This window comes from Debaryomyces hansenii (assembly GCF_000006445.2).
Source record: "Debaryomyces hansenii CBS767 chromosome A complete sequence".
Taxonomy (NCBI): Eukaryota; Fungi; Ascomycota; class Pichiomycetes; order Serinales; family Debaryomycetaceae; genus Debaryomyces; species Debaryomyces hansenii.
Genome location: NC_006046.2, coordinates 33139 through 47431, shown reverse-complemented (window position 1 = coordinate 47431; position 14293 = coordinate 33139). Strand labels below are relative to the sequence as shown.

Below are 14293 nucleotides of genomic sequence, written 5' to 3'. Positions count from 1 at the left end.
GAAAGATTTTTCAGCTGATCACTATACCCTGCAACCCCGTGCAAACCGTTCAACCCCATACTAATAGTGAGAACTGTTTTTGTTTACTTTTCAGAGGACCATGACGTCGTGGTATATTAAATCAAAACAAATAAACAAAGCTTAACAATAATACCTATAATTTACATCATCACATGCTTAACATAAAACATACGTAATCATTTATAAACATATATAAAACGGAATAAAAAACAATATATATGAGTACATAATTAGAACCTTCAATTTACCTCTTTCTTTGATAGTTGGATATTGCCTTTAAAGATCTACCTCTCATTATCTTCAAAAGTTTATAGTTGCATAATCATTAAATACTCTTTGTAAATCATTCACACTTCTATGGAATTAATTGATTAATTCCAAAAACGTTGAGTACTATTGCTTTTATTAATGTCCATTAGTGTCTAATAGACGAACTAATTCAATCTTATCATAGTATATAAGAATTATTAGTATACACAATGATTGTAGCTTTTTGCGCATTACGGAGATTTTTAAATGAATTGTTTGTTACAACATTATTCTGCCAATGACTCCGAGGTACCAGGAGTCAAAGAATCTAAGCTAAATGTTTGCAAGCTTTGCTTCAATCATGCCTCAAAGTCACACATTAATCAACATCTTAGAACAGAACACAGGGTCAATTGCAACTTCCAACAGCACGTCTTCAGAACAACCGGGTATGCAATTCCCAACCAAAAGTGCGGCTTTTCCTATTTATACCGCGAAAAAGAAGACACCAAACCGCCCACTTCAATGACAACCATCGAAGGCCCGCATACCCATCTCCGGCACGAGGACAAGTTCCTCCGCACAATCAACGCCAACCTATATTACGGAAAGGGATACCCGCAGTACTTACACAGCGAAAACAAGGAAGAAAGTATACCGGTGTTTGAGGCCGTCAAGAAGTATATTCTCCAGGACAGGCCACATTTGAAGGGCACGCATCCCATTTACAATCGGATGTTGCGAGAGGGCATATTGAAGGTGCCGGTTCTCTTTACGACGCAGGTGATATATGAAAATTACGCCGGCCGCTTTTTCTACACGTTTGCCAAGTTATGCGATAACCGAATCATCGAGGAGGTGGTGACCAATCCCACCGACGAAATGGTGAAGCGGGCGGTGATGGAGACGATCGAAAGGTATTTTGTGGTGGAAGAAGACACGACTGAAACGTTTATGAAAGCCGTGATTATCTCGTTGATGCTTCCCGATGACCGGTTTGCGCAGTCAAAGGTGCGAGCCAAAATCTTTGACGGGATCAACTATTTCTTGAAGTTGGCCATAGCAGACTATATGTTGATGAGAAACAACGCCAAGGAGATTATCAAAAACTGGGAGAATCTAGCATACCAGGCATTTGAGTCCACACGGTCATACAACCATAAATTCAATTGGAGATGAGATTTGTATTATTTGAGGAAGATTATTGGAGAGGGAGTTGGGATGAAATATTGGAGAGGGAGTTGGAATGGGATGTTGAGGTATGATTTGATTGGGAGGTATTTAGAATTGGAAATGGAAATGAGATATGGATGGAGTATTGAATGGAAGCTGGGATGATTATTTAAGATGGGGTTGGGAAGAAATTGGCCAGATATTTGGGGAAGATATTTCTGATATGACGATGGAGGCTGACAACGCAATTATTGAACCTGGAGAATATGAATTAAAAAGTAAACTAGATCATATCGAGAAGATCGAGAATATTCCTTCACAAAAGTCAAATATTAGACAACAGTAGGTTAGGTTAGATTATTTATATTAAAGAAAATCAAACGCAATATCGAGCAAAATTCGAATTATATATAAATTAAGGTCAGCCTTTAGTTAATTCGTTAATTCTCCCAACAACATACTTCTGAAAGCAATTAGAGCAAATATTTAGCTACTTTTTGGATAACGTTCTCACAACGGAATCTTTACACCTTTTGTGTCTTTAAATAATGTAAAACTTACATGTAGTATTGACCTTCTAGATGAAGTTTTTATTTTTATATTTATCAATTTTTTACTTAGTTGGGTGACAAATAGTAGACTTCATTGAGATTCTGCTAATTTTGAAAATTTGGGTGTCATTTTCTTGAGCTGAACTTTGTATATGTTGCAATATACACGCAAGCTACGTCATATATGGAATTTCTCACACAGACAACTTTACGTGTGTTATAATGATAATTATAGACAATAACTGTTAAAAGACTATGTCGCTAATTGATTCTGTCGCGACCTACCGAATGAAGGAGGTAATCGAGATTTTGCGGTGGCGCTCAAGGTCCCCAAGCTTGAGTCCCATTACGACAAGAGCGTCTGAAAGGAACTCGAGATGTAACCGTCTGATATACGAGACCATTTTGATACATTTTCTGGAATAATTATTTCGTATCCGCCATGAAAAAGTATGGCACCACTCGGTAGACCTACAAAAATGTAGTATTACCCATGTTGAAAGCAAATAAAACCCCAGAATAATGCATTTGTTTCAACCAGGTCTACGCCCATAGGAGTGGCTGAGATTTTTATTAAGAACACGATAATAAAGACAGAATTTATAGAGATCAGCAGTGATGAATTTTTCTCCTCTTGAAAAGTCTATCAAGGATTTAAATCCCACTGACGCGTTTTATTATCAATTAAACGTTCTTTCTCTTGGTAAACTCAAAGCATGATGAAGGAGATATTCTAATCTAATATATGAATCATCTATAAACTTTATCGTGAAATCTGGAATTACTACGACTGTTTTGCTTAGGCATCAACAGTAAATCTCCTTTTAGTAGAAAATCGATAGTTAAGCCGGCTGTTCCCCATGTATCTTGGAATATACTATCAACGGTCAATACACGGGTATGGTTTTTGACGATATTTTAGCATTGGCACCATCTCCTACATTGATACAACCAGATCCATCAATTGAAGAAGTTTGAATATATGACACTCCTTCCAAGCAAATTTGACCATTATTTCAAGAGATAAAAGTCCACCTGAGCCCACAACTTGGGCTAGAGCGACCACTGAGGCCACACCTCCTGCTTGCTTGAAGTATATCAAACGGTCGTTTTGCCAATCAGTAACAGAAGTAATAGTGAAAGGAGAAGCAACGCTTTCTGCGCTTCCGAACCACATATCACCAGTATTTTTGAAGGCTCCAATACTGGCTAAATCGTAAGTGGATGCGACATTGGCGAATTGTTAATTGTTCCGCTACAGCTGCTGCTAGACCATTTGTACTTGTAACATAGAACCCACGACGGTTATCAAGGTTGCCTCCTAAACATCGGAGTCGATACTCACTCAGGAATAATTTTGTGTAATGAATTCGGAAATTAGCGCTTTTGTAGCCGATATATTTAAAGGAACGGAATGATTTATGCTTAATTTTATCCTTCAAACACCACCACCCCCCCCCCCCCCCCCCCCATAGAAATGCCCATCAGTTTTCGGTACCCCCACCAAAATATATATATATATATATGCAGTCCAATTAACCCTAACTTTCAAATATAGGGTTGAAACTAAATAATATATAACCACTGGTGCCCAAATATAAAACAGAAATATTATACACAAATAAAGTATATGAGATTGAAATGATGATGCAAAACTACTTAGACGAAATTAAGGATAAATTATACGGTGAATCTGTTGTTGGAAAGATTTGGGGAGTTGCATTACCCGCTTTAAAGCAAAAGGAGCCTCCAACTGAATTTCCTGACTTGACCAAAGAAGATAGATATATCACTAGAGATGTTGAATTTTGGACTTCTGGCTTTTTTGCCGGAAACCTTTATACTTTATTGGAAAGAAGTGAGAAATATCCAAAGTATTACCCTTCCGACAAACTCAATCCTCTTAAATTAGAATTCGCTTCTAAATGGTGGTCTGAGCCATTGGTGGCTAAAAAGACTAAAACTGATAATCACGATTTAGGTTTCATGATCGAGCCTACTTTTAAGAAGGAATTAGATCGCAGTGGTAGCGAAAAAGCAAAGGATGTAATCATAACTGCGGCACGTTCACTTGCTACTAGGTATGACGCAAAAGTTGGCTGTATTAGAAGTTGGGATGATTTTCATGGCATTATACCATGTTCATATGAGAAGGATCTCATTGTTATCATCGATAACATGTGTAACTTAAACTTATTATACATGGGTGCCATCTTGAGTGGTGATTTAAGCCTATCTACAATTGCAACTACACATGCAGAGACTACTCTAAAGAATCATTTTAGAGAAGATATGTCGTCTTACCATGCCCTTGTATATGACAGAGAAACAGGAAAGGTTAAAGAAAAATTAACTGTGCAAGGATATGCCGATGAATCGTCTTGGGCTAGAGGTCAAGCATGGGCTATTTTAGGCTATTCCGAAACTTACTACTACACCAAAGATGAAAAGTTTTTAGACGCTGCTAAGACAATTTCCAAATATTACATGTCTCAATTGACTGAAGATGGAGTTCCACCTTGGGATTTCCATGCTCCCGATAAGGAAATAAAGGATGTCGCTTCTGCTATGGCTGCAGGACTTGGGATGCTTAAGATTTATGAGTATACTAAGGAGAAATGGTTCTTAAATAGTACCTTAAAGCTTGTGTTTGACTGTACTAAGATCGCCTATAATGATGAAGCTAAATGGAGCGATGATGGTTCGGTTGATATTGGTAAAACTGACACCATCTTAAACAAGTCAACATTTTTCAACAAGCCTAGCGCGCCTGCAGAATTTAGAGCAGCAAATCATGGTTATGTTTATGCTGATTATTATTTTTTAATGATTGGTAACAAATTGTTAGAATTAGGTCTCTATGATAAATAAAATGCAACGTCGTAAAATGCGAATAAAGGAACATTTTTAAATTTTTGTTACTTGACACTGTCGCACCCTCCGTTTTGCAGGTTACGCTGTGTGGTATCCGCATGCTATTTTAGTCAATTAACTATATAAAGTATAGCATTCAACGTATCAAACTGTTTATAAAAATACCTATATTCTTCCATATTTCATTTCAATATTTTCCTGGTTATCATCAGCGATCTTACTAAGCTCGTCAATCTTGGTAGTATCAGAACTTTTTTCGTGATCTTCGCATATCAATAACCCCACAAATTGCAATTATTTCCTAGATGAAATTTGAAACAATTATTTCTTTTATGCTAACTTTAATTAAATTCCTATAAATTGAGACGTCTCACAAGAAAGAATAATGAAGTTTTTGTTAACATTAGCTTAATTACAATGAACAAAGATTCTTTTTTATTAATACTAAGAGATATATTTTGGAAGGCGGTGAGGATATTGATAGAGATAAATACTGATATTGATACATTTGAAATTACCAAATTCGACTACAGAAGAATATTCCATAAGTGCCCAGATCAAAATGTGAGCTATAGAGAAATTTTGCATAAAATGCTCGAAATTGAGAATGAATTGGACTTAGATATGGATCATGTAAGGTCATATTCTAAAGATCATCCAAATGAATGGAAAGAATTATTCATCTTCTTTTGTGTTATGCCGTTTACCAAATATGAATTTCAAGGATCTGATGGGAACTTGCTAGACCCTGATACCCTACGTAAGACTGGTCTGAGCTAGGCAACAGAAAATAATCTTTTTGGGACTTTTTCAGATATAGAGTTTGAATCACTAAGCCAAGTAATATTGGAAGATATACTTGCTGCTAATTTGTAATGTATTTTGAAAACTGACCTATTCTCTGATACTTTTAGCGAAGATCAAAGAAAAAAAGTAATAAAAAAGTTGCTTGGAGTTTGCTTTAAACAGGATTATGAACTTGTCACAAATATTGCATACAATGCTGAAAGCATACAAAAACAATTTCATGAACTTCTTATTCAGACCCATATGCGGATATGTTGCATCAATATTACGGTTTCAACCACTAGTAGAAGAGAATTACATTGGCCAGACTGGAGTCCATACTAGAATACCACATCAGTCAAATGATTTATTCCACTCTTATCCAGATATGGTGGAATATGCTAAAACATTACATTATCAGTCGTTCATACACAACAGTTTTAATCGAAGTGGATATCAAGAGAAACTTGGAGATGATCAACGAGACTAATGAGTATCGGAATGATGACAAGTCGATAGCTCTAAACTACAAACTCTTAGATTGTCAATCATCGGGCCTTACTTTGAGAGGTGGCATTATTTCATATATATATATATGAGGCATTTCTGGTGGATGAGTCCCGACTAGCAGAAATCAAGAGAGGAATGGAAGCTATTTATAAATTTATTCGTAAGACAGATGAAGAGTACTTAACTTACTTGGATGAACTATCATCGAAAGATAAGATGCCATTCATGGAGTACTGCATCAATGCAATTGAAAATCATCGAGAACCAGAAAGAGAGACTTCTTATAACAGAAATTGGACTCGGAAACTTTGATGATATTGACGTGCAGCGGGTTTATGTTTAATATCCAACTTTTCAAAGTGAAGACGAAGAATATAACGGACTTTTTAAGGGGAGTCAAGGATCACGATCAATTTATTGTGAAGGTTTTTGATCTCATCAAAGCGAAAAGAGACCATAAGGATCACCAAGATAAACAAACTGATATTTTCGGCGCCTGTCGCAGGGCATACCTGTGCGAGAAACTTGCATACAAAAAATTGCCAAATAACTTCTTGTTCAATAGTGTTTATATTGACCAGAAATGCGTCTTTGGAACTTTCAATATCGGTAAGCATTATCATGCATTGGGTCCATTCCTCATATTAAAATATATAGAACAAGGGAAAGAAAAAGATGATCGATTGCCCAAAGATAAAACGACGTACGAAAAGGCCGAGGAGCAATTGGAAAAAATTCACAGTGTCGGAATAATACATGGAGATATTTGTGAACGGGAATATTCTTTATTCAGAGGGAAAGATATATTTTATTGATTTTGGATATTCTGATTATTTTCACGATAAGAAGGGTTTACGACCAGTTAGTTCTAATGCTGAGAGAAGGAAAAGCAAACACAGAAAATTGTGTAGAGTGTTTAATCAATTAATTCCGGAAAGGTATGAAGATTCGAAGAATGAGGGAAATTAGTTATATTATAATTGTATAGCGAGTAATAAAAAGCTTAAACCATGTCTGTCGCTTATCCTCATCACGCTCCTCCTCAAATTATTATGAAAGCTACTTTAAACTGAAGAAAGTAAGAAATCACATTTGCAAGTTTTCGCACTTTTCTCAAAAATTTTCTTAAAATTCAGAATCCTAACCGATATTCGCAAAAACTTGAAATTTTGAACCGTATCATATAGACCTCATATTCAATATTTTATCTTTTATTGATTTTGGATACTCAGAATACTCAGAAGATAAATTGAGAGGATCAAGAATGAACACCAACTGTTGTGCGGTATATTTGGTCAGCCAATTCCAAAGGAATATGAATAATCTAATGAAGGAATTATGGATTGATAACTACAAACACGTATATATTAAGTAGACAGTAAGCTGCGAGATAAGTGTCGCATGGGAACTATGTGCGCCAAACTGCCAAATGCGAATACCAATGCCAAATAACCTCTTTCTACAATTTAGCACATGAATGTAATTACTAATTGGTGAAACAGGTATAATGGAAAAAAGCCTTGTCTATTATGCTCTCAGTTAAAGTCTAGAACTTATTATTTACTACTCAATATGGAGATATTCATAATGACTAAGACAATAATACTGCGATACATGTCTCTGGACTATTCAGATACTGAAAATCAGAAAGAGTTCGCATTTGTAGATGTTACCAAAACTAGCAAAATGGTTTTTTCAATACCCACATTTCCTAAAGTTAAATAACATTCTGTATGATTGTACTATGTCCCATTAATGTTCATGGATCTCATTCATATCAGTAAAAGGATCAAAAATGTACATGACAACGTATAAGAGAGAACAAGAAAATCAAACAAGCTGTTGACTTCCTTTTTTTGAGTGTTTTCTTCTGATGAATAACTTGCATGACGCAGCGGTAGTATTATTCCTGGTAGATCATAAAAAAATGCTGGTAAAATAATGAATAATGCTAGAGATTTTAAGTTATGTATAGAAACATCCCAAAATAGCAGGTTGCAGCTTCACTGCCGCGGGCAAATGTCAAAAGCTAAATACCGGCTTAACATATTTAGTTAGTTTTGTCAGTCCCATCTAACCACCAAGTAACCACCGGCAATTTCTTCTTTCGGCAATAAAACTATACATGTACATATGGTTGTATACCATAAACAAACCCGCCTACGCACCGCTGTGCCGACTATGTAACAAACAAAAGTTTCTGATACAGGTGTCTCCGGACGCAACGACAACCAAATTTGAGAGGTCGACTACATGAAGTGGGTGCAGAGAATAGTTTATAACTCTTTTATCTATGTGAAATATAAATTAGTTTGATAGTTTTACATTAGCTGAGTTTTGCGGAGAAACACTTTCAATATGATCTACTTGACTTTTTAAGTCATGCTCTCTAGGTTCGATAATTGCATTATCGGCATCCATTGTCAAATCAGTAATATCTTCCCCAAATATCTGGGCCATTTCTTCCAAGCCCAATCCCTTGGTCTCAGGAAAGAAGAAATAGATAACGACCATGTGCACAAACAACCAAACACAAAATACAATATAATATCTCCATGAAATGGAATCCAACCCAAGGTTGTTAACGTAATTGTTAAACAAAACCCATGCTTGCGAACTTAATGAATACACAAGTGCAGCTTTGCCTCTTAGGGTATAAGGAACAACCTCCATGACGTATGTATTACCAATTGGAGACAACATATGATAAAATCCTGAATGAAAATACATTACTGCCACAATTCCTCTACCTAATGATTTGTTCTCTTGATTTGTTTGTTCATTTACAGCTGACAATATAGTCCAAATGACAAATGTTATCAACATTAACCCAAGGCTTCCTAACATCAAAATTCTGCGTTTTACATTACCAGAATACAATGCGGCAACTACTCCAAACACACCACCAAACACAGTATATCCAATATTGATTTTCAACTTTTCAACCGGATTAGTATAACCAATACCTTCAAGAACAATGGAAAAATAGTATGATACGAGTGAAGATCCACACAATTGTATAATGGTTGGTAACGCAATTGTGAGAAATAATCTATGAAAATTTGCTTTTGTTTGAAACCATGTTAACCAGGAAACCTTCCTTCCACTCTGCTCATTGGCAATTGCAGCTTTAATTTCAGCCATTTCAAATTTAACTAGCTCGCTATTCCTATCTCCACCTGCATGATACTTAGTCAAAACTTCAAATGCCTCGTCCTCTTTGTTGTGAGCTATAAGCCATCTTGGTGATTCTGGACAAAAAAATACCAAAACTAATTGAATTATTGGACACGCACCCTGTAGAACTGAAGGCATACGCCAAGACCAATCGTTATACTTCAAATCTGATTCAAAACCAGCATATACAAAAAGTGCTGCCAAAAATGCTCCAGCAGGAAAGCTCGCTTGCATCATACTTGTTATAGCTGGTCTTTGAGAAGGGTAGGCTGTTTCGGCTAGCAATGGTGCAGACGAAACCTGCGTTGCACCAGAACCAAGGCCCAAAACAATACGAGATGTGAGAAACATACCATAGTTAACTGCACCGGCCTGTATTCCGGCTCCAACGATTGATAAAATAACACCAATAAGAAGCATATGTTTTCTTCCAATACGGTCACCAACTATAACCAAGAATGGCACCGAAGCTATGGACCCAAATACTTGACCGTTTGACAAAGTACTCAACCTTTCACCAGAAGGATTATTAAAATAACTGTTCCAGGTGGGAATTGTTTGTAAATTACCCATCAAAGTACCGTCATATCCTTGAGTTACCATACCAAATAAAGCACAGCCTAAAAATATATTTAACTTTAACAAATGTGGGTATTGAAAAAACCATTTTGTTAGTTTTGGTGTAACATCTTCCAATTTTAGTTCTCTTTGACATTCTGCATCTGAATAATCGCCCCCAACCAGAATTGCAACATTATTGCTTTTATCGTCACGAGCATCTGTCATATTGATATACAGTTAGTAATGTTTGGAATTAATCAGCGAAGATAAAGCGATTTATATATGAAGTTTCCTAGTCCGTGCCTTATATTCCGAAAGACGGTAGATGACAACTCTCATTTCATTAAGTGCCAGCCGTTAAATGATTTTTTTAAACGAGGGTAATAATGGGGGAAGATTCAATACTTAATTTTGAGCTCGTCACGTTACTAGCATCTTTTCTTCTGTAAAATGGGGGTGTGGGGAAGTTAGTTTTTGTTCCCCCACCAAATTCGTAGCTAGTAAATCCGATAGGAGAATAATTCATATTGTTGCTTAGTCATAGAAAGATATTTTTGTTTAAGATTCAGTCTTGCTCATTCAATTCTCTAAAGCTATTCTAATTATTGGAAAGCATTACCTAATTTTTAAACGAAATGAAATTTCAAGCAAACACTACGCTTATATGTATGAACTATTATGATAATTGTTCAAAATATTCTAATGAAAATAAATAGAACATCTAAAAATATTTTGGAGTCGTCGTGGAGAAACACATTTGGTCGGGTATATCTAATTTTGGCGTTTTCTTTCGTAATTTAATGCGGGGCATATTATGCTAAGTTGCTTAACAAGATAAAGTCACAGATAAGCTCGAGGAACTCAATATGTGCAGGAGTGAGGAAGACAGGACATTAATGCTCAATTAAGTAGGGCGAGCAAAGTGAGCATACTATTATAGTTAATATGATATTAGTAATGTTCAAGAACTTGTAAAACTGTAGTAATCTCATCCTATTGATAACTGGCAATCTCATAATAAAAGCACAAATCGATCTTTGTTTGCTTTTGAGAGTTTTATGACGTCAAATCAGAACAAATAAAACAAGCTTAGCAATAGAATATCAAAATTTTACATAGGCACCGGGATCTAATAGAAAGCATACGTCGTTCATTTTATAGAAAAGAATAATAAAAATCAAATACAAGTTCATATATAAAAGTTACGTAGTCGACACATTCTGTTTTTGCTTATCACAAATATAACCCATCTCCTGCTTTAGTTGAGTTCAATGAGCCTCCATCTGTTTAGCCTCCAGCTCGCCCTCAACCTGGTTCCTGTTTCAGCTCCCGACCCCCCTCCAGCGTCTGTTTTATGGAACGATACACCTTCTCCCAAATTCACGTTTCTTCGTCCCCCTATGTTCACCAACTTCCAGTTGTCGTCCTCCCTTCTCACGTCCTTACCACCCACCCGTCCCTCCATATTACCCTCCTTTTTTATCTGAGTACGGCTTACATGCGCAAGATTCATATATAGGCGAGCCCCCTATACGCATGTGTCGCTAGAAGTGCTTCTGGATGGAGAAACGCCATAACCGAGAAAAACGGGAAGGAAAAAATGGACAAATGGAGAAGATTAGTAAAAGAGTAGAATATATAGTAAAGGAGAGAAGAGAGAGAAAAAAGAAAGGCGAAGAGCGGCCCTAGCTTTCCTAGTTATGCCCTTCAAGACCTAAAAGTCAAGACGCCCGTCTATATCTGTCTGCAACGCGAGAGCCATTATGCCGTAACGGAAGTCCAAAAGGCCCGTCATTAAGTCCTCTAGTTATCCCAGCATCCCTACACTTCCGTTTCAAGTTCAAACGCTTTTCTACAAACGTCCGTCATAGCTAATTTCAATTCTTGAAGTACTTTAGTTAAAAAATAGTTTTCTGTCTTATAATCTCTTATCACAAACCAAATATCTGGATTTCGATGAGTTAATGCCTCATTCCAAAACATATAGACAATGCCCGGCTTAAAGTTTTGGTCTGTCGAGAACGGAGGTATGATTGAAGCGTGACCAAAATAGTGGTATTCCTCCAAAATGTCACAATAAAGTCTAGCAGTGGTCTCTTCTATTTCATGATAAAAATACAGAAGGATATCATCTTCCACGTGTCTGGGATGTTGATCCATAGTGTCAAATATTGTAGATTACTTATCACCGAGAACGGTACTACAATAACATAAATAAATATTCTCATAAGTGTTTTATTACGGAAACTAACATCTTTCTTAAATCCTCATTTACTCTCAAGTAACATAAAACAAAAAGAAGCTGTTATGTATATTAGTAAAGAGCAAGAGCCCTTTCCATTCTATAAAAGACGAAAAGATGCATTCTTATAAATTATGATTCTAAATAAATCATCATTCTAAATTTAATATTTAAAGGAATTTCGTCTTATGAGAGAGTGTTCCGATTTGATCAATAGTAACCTCTACAAGGTCCCCATCTTTTAAGTATTTTCCATCAATACCACCGCAACCATTAGGAGTACCTGTCATAATCACTGTTCCCTGTTCCAAAGTAGTCTCTTGACTAATAAAGGCAATGATTCTTGAAATACCAAACAAAAGATCATCGGTACCACAGTTTTGGCGAAGGTCGCCATTAATTCTAGTTTGGAGTTGAAGTGCATGGGGATCTTTGATGATTTTAGAAGAAACTATTGCTGGTCCCAAAGGTGCGTATCTATCAAAACTCTTAGAAAATCCCAATTGTGGTACTTTTCCTGCATATTCTGGGAAGTATTGCCAATCCCGAGCTGATAGATCATTTCCTGAAACATATCCTGCAACATAACTCAAGGCGTCTTCCTCATTTATATTTTTACCTGTCTTTCCTATGACGACACATAATTCACCTTCATAATCACAAGTATTTTGTGCGAACAGTGGGATTGGAATATCCTCATTCTGGTCAGCGACACTCGTGCGTGGCTTATAAAAGAGTTGTGGATATGGTGGTGGCTCGATTATACCCATTAGATGTTCCTTGTAATTCATTCCAATACATTTAACAACAGGGACATCCTCGCCAGTAAGAGGTCCCAATAATTTCTTAACTTCCAATACCTCGTCAGTCACCTTGGCGTCAGTAAAGATATTACTACCAATCACGACCCTGGCTTTGATGGTTTTCCCTTCAGCAAATTGTTTACCAATGTCATAATCAGAATCCGAGACGATAGCGTCTCCTCTATAAATTTTGCCGTCGTTAGCCTCAAATCTAATTAATCTGTTCCAACTCGACATTTTTTAAGCTAATATTTTATGTTTCACTTAATATATATAAGGTGAATTGAATATAGATTAATTCACAGGAGTAATAAGATTTATATATCAAAATTTCTGGGTAGATCATTATTAACATAAAGTGGAAAACAAATATGGTGGGGGATCGCCGGTGGGGGTCTCGAATCAACTCTTAATGAATAAAAGTTCAATGCGAGTTATATATGAAAAAACTACACTGTTGACTTACACAAAAATATGCGTGACAATAGAAAACTGCAGTGTTGATAATTAGACTTCAATACGATTCGCACTTCTTATACTGGAACTCATGGTCTGAGGCTGACATTTAGTATATAAAAAGCCGACTACTACCTGAACACGAAAAAAAAAAAAACGGTGATGTAGAAATCTTGTTCCTGCCAAGTTGTAACCATTTCAAATCTCAATTAATTTATTGAAATATGGAGACTATCAGTTTATATCTCCAAAGTTAATGCTGTTATAAGTGTTGCAATTGACAGGTTAGTTAGACTACTAATAGGTGAGCGTGCACACAGTATATTCGCTAGTCTCTGAGTCGCGCACATATAACCTCAAAGTGTGCATATAAGGTCAATTTTCGTCGAACAAAAGTTGTTGTGCTGTTCTTTAACAAAAAATAATTATCTATGTACCTAATCTAGCATGGAGCTGCATGGAATAAGAGTTCCGTGGAAGATGTTTCAGTATTCATTTTTCGGGCCAAAATTATAAATCCCTTATCAAACAAATTTATTACTCAATTTTTACCTCAAATCATTCCCATCACTGAAGAAAGACAAGCAGTAATAGGCGAAATCAAAAACCATTTCAAATCTCATTCAAAAGAGCACTACTTGAGAAAACGTATTATACCCATTGGTGACTCAGGAATTCCCGAAGTCAAGGAGTGTAAGCTAAATATCTGCACCCTTTGTTTTGACCATTGTTCTAAACGTCACATCAACGAACATCTTAAAAAGGCTCATCATATAAATAATAAGTTTCTCCAGCACTATACCTTGCAACTGCGTGCAAACCGTTCAACCCCATACTAATGATATAAATTGTTCTTTGTTCTCCCTCACTTTTTTTAGAATTGTTATCGC

At 36.2% G+C, this 14293-nt stretch overlaps 7 protein-coding genes across 7 annotated transcripts; 2 read left to right on the top strand and 5 right to left on the bottom strand. All coding sequences in view use genetic code 12, as the record gives it.

Annotated features, from left to right (window-relative positions):
* Window positions 1-2931: 2931 nt before the first annotated feature.
* Window positions 2932-3171, bottom strand: DEHA2D00506g (DEHA2D00506p; the record flags this gene model as incomplete). The annotated part of the gene is made up of 1 exon (XM_002770197.1): window positions 2932-3171. One exon carries the CDS (start codon window positions 3169-3171, stop codon window positions 2932-2934), a length of 240 nt encoding a protein of 79 aa, XP_002770243.1.
* Window positions 3172-3635: 464 nt separating this feature from the next.
* DEHA2D00484g (DEHA2D00484p) lies at window positions 3636-4865 on the top strand (the record flags this gene model as incomplete). The annotated part of the gene is made up of 1 exon (XM_458490.1): window positions 3636-4865. One exon carries the CDS (start codon window positions 3636-3638, stop codon window positions 4863-4865), a length of 1230 nt encoding a protein of 409 aa, XP_458490.1.
* Window positions 4866-5285: 420 nt separating this feature from the next.
* DEHA2D00462g (DEHA2D00462p) lies at window positions 5286-5648 on the top strand (the record flags this gene model as incomplete). Its single annotated transcript, XM_458489.1, has 1 exon — window positions 5286-5648. The coding sequence occupies one exon, from the start codon at window positions 5286-5288 to the stop codon at window positions 5646-5648; it is 363 nt and encodes a 120-aa protein (XP_458489.2).
* Window positions 5649-8471: 2823 nt separating this feature from the next.
* On the bottom strand, window positions 8472-10127 carry DEHA2D00440g (DEHA2D00440p; the record flags this gene model as incomplete). Its single annotated transcript, XM_002770196.1, has 1 exon — window positions 8472-10127. The coding sequence occupies one exon, from the start codon at window positions 10125-10127 to the stop codon at window positions 8472-8474; it is 1656 nt and encodes a 551-aa protein (XP_002770242.1).
* Window positions 10128-11160: 1033 nt separating this feature from the next.
* Window positions 11161-11415, bottom strand: DEHA2D00418g (DEHA2D00418p; the record flags this gene model as incomplete). The annotated part of the gene is made up of 1 exon (XM_458488.2): window positions 11161-11415. One exon carries the CDS (start codon window positions 11413-11415, stop codon window positions 11161-11163), a length of 255 nt encoding a protein of 84 aa, XP_458488.2.
* A 308-nt stretch (window positions 11416-11723) lies between these two features.
* DEHA2D00396g (DEHA2D00396p) lies at window positions 11724-12062 on the bottom strand (the record flags this gene model as incomplete). Its single annotated transcript, XM_458487.1, has 1 exon — window positions 11724-12062. The coding sequence occupies one exon, from the start codon at window positions 12060-12062 to the stop codon at window positions 11724-11726; it is 339 nt and encodes a 112-aa protein (XP_458487.2).
* Window positions 12063-12314: 252 nt separating this feature from the next.
* On the bottom strand, window positions 12315-13184 carry DEHA2D00374g (DEHA2D00374p; the record flags this gene model as incomplete). The annotated part of the gene is made up of 1 exon (XM_458486.1): window positions 12315-13184. One exon carries the CDS (start codon window positions 13182-13184, stop codon window positions 12315-12317), a length of 870 nt encoding a protein of 289 aa, XP_458486.2.
* Between the last annotated feature and the right edge of the window lie 1109 nt (window positions 13185-14293).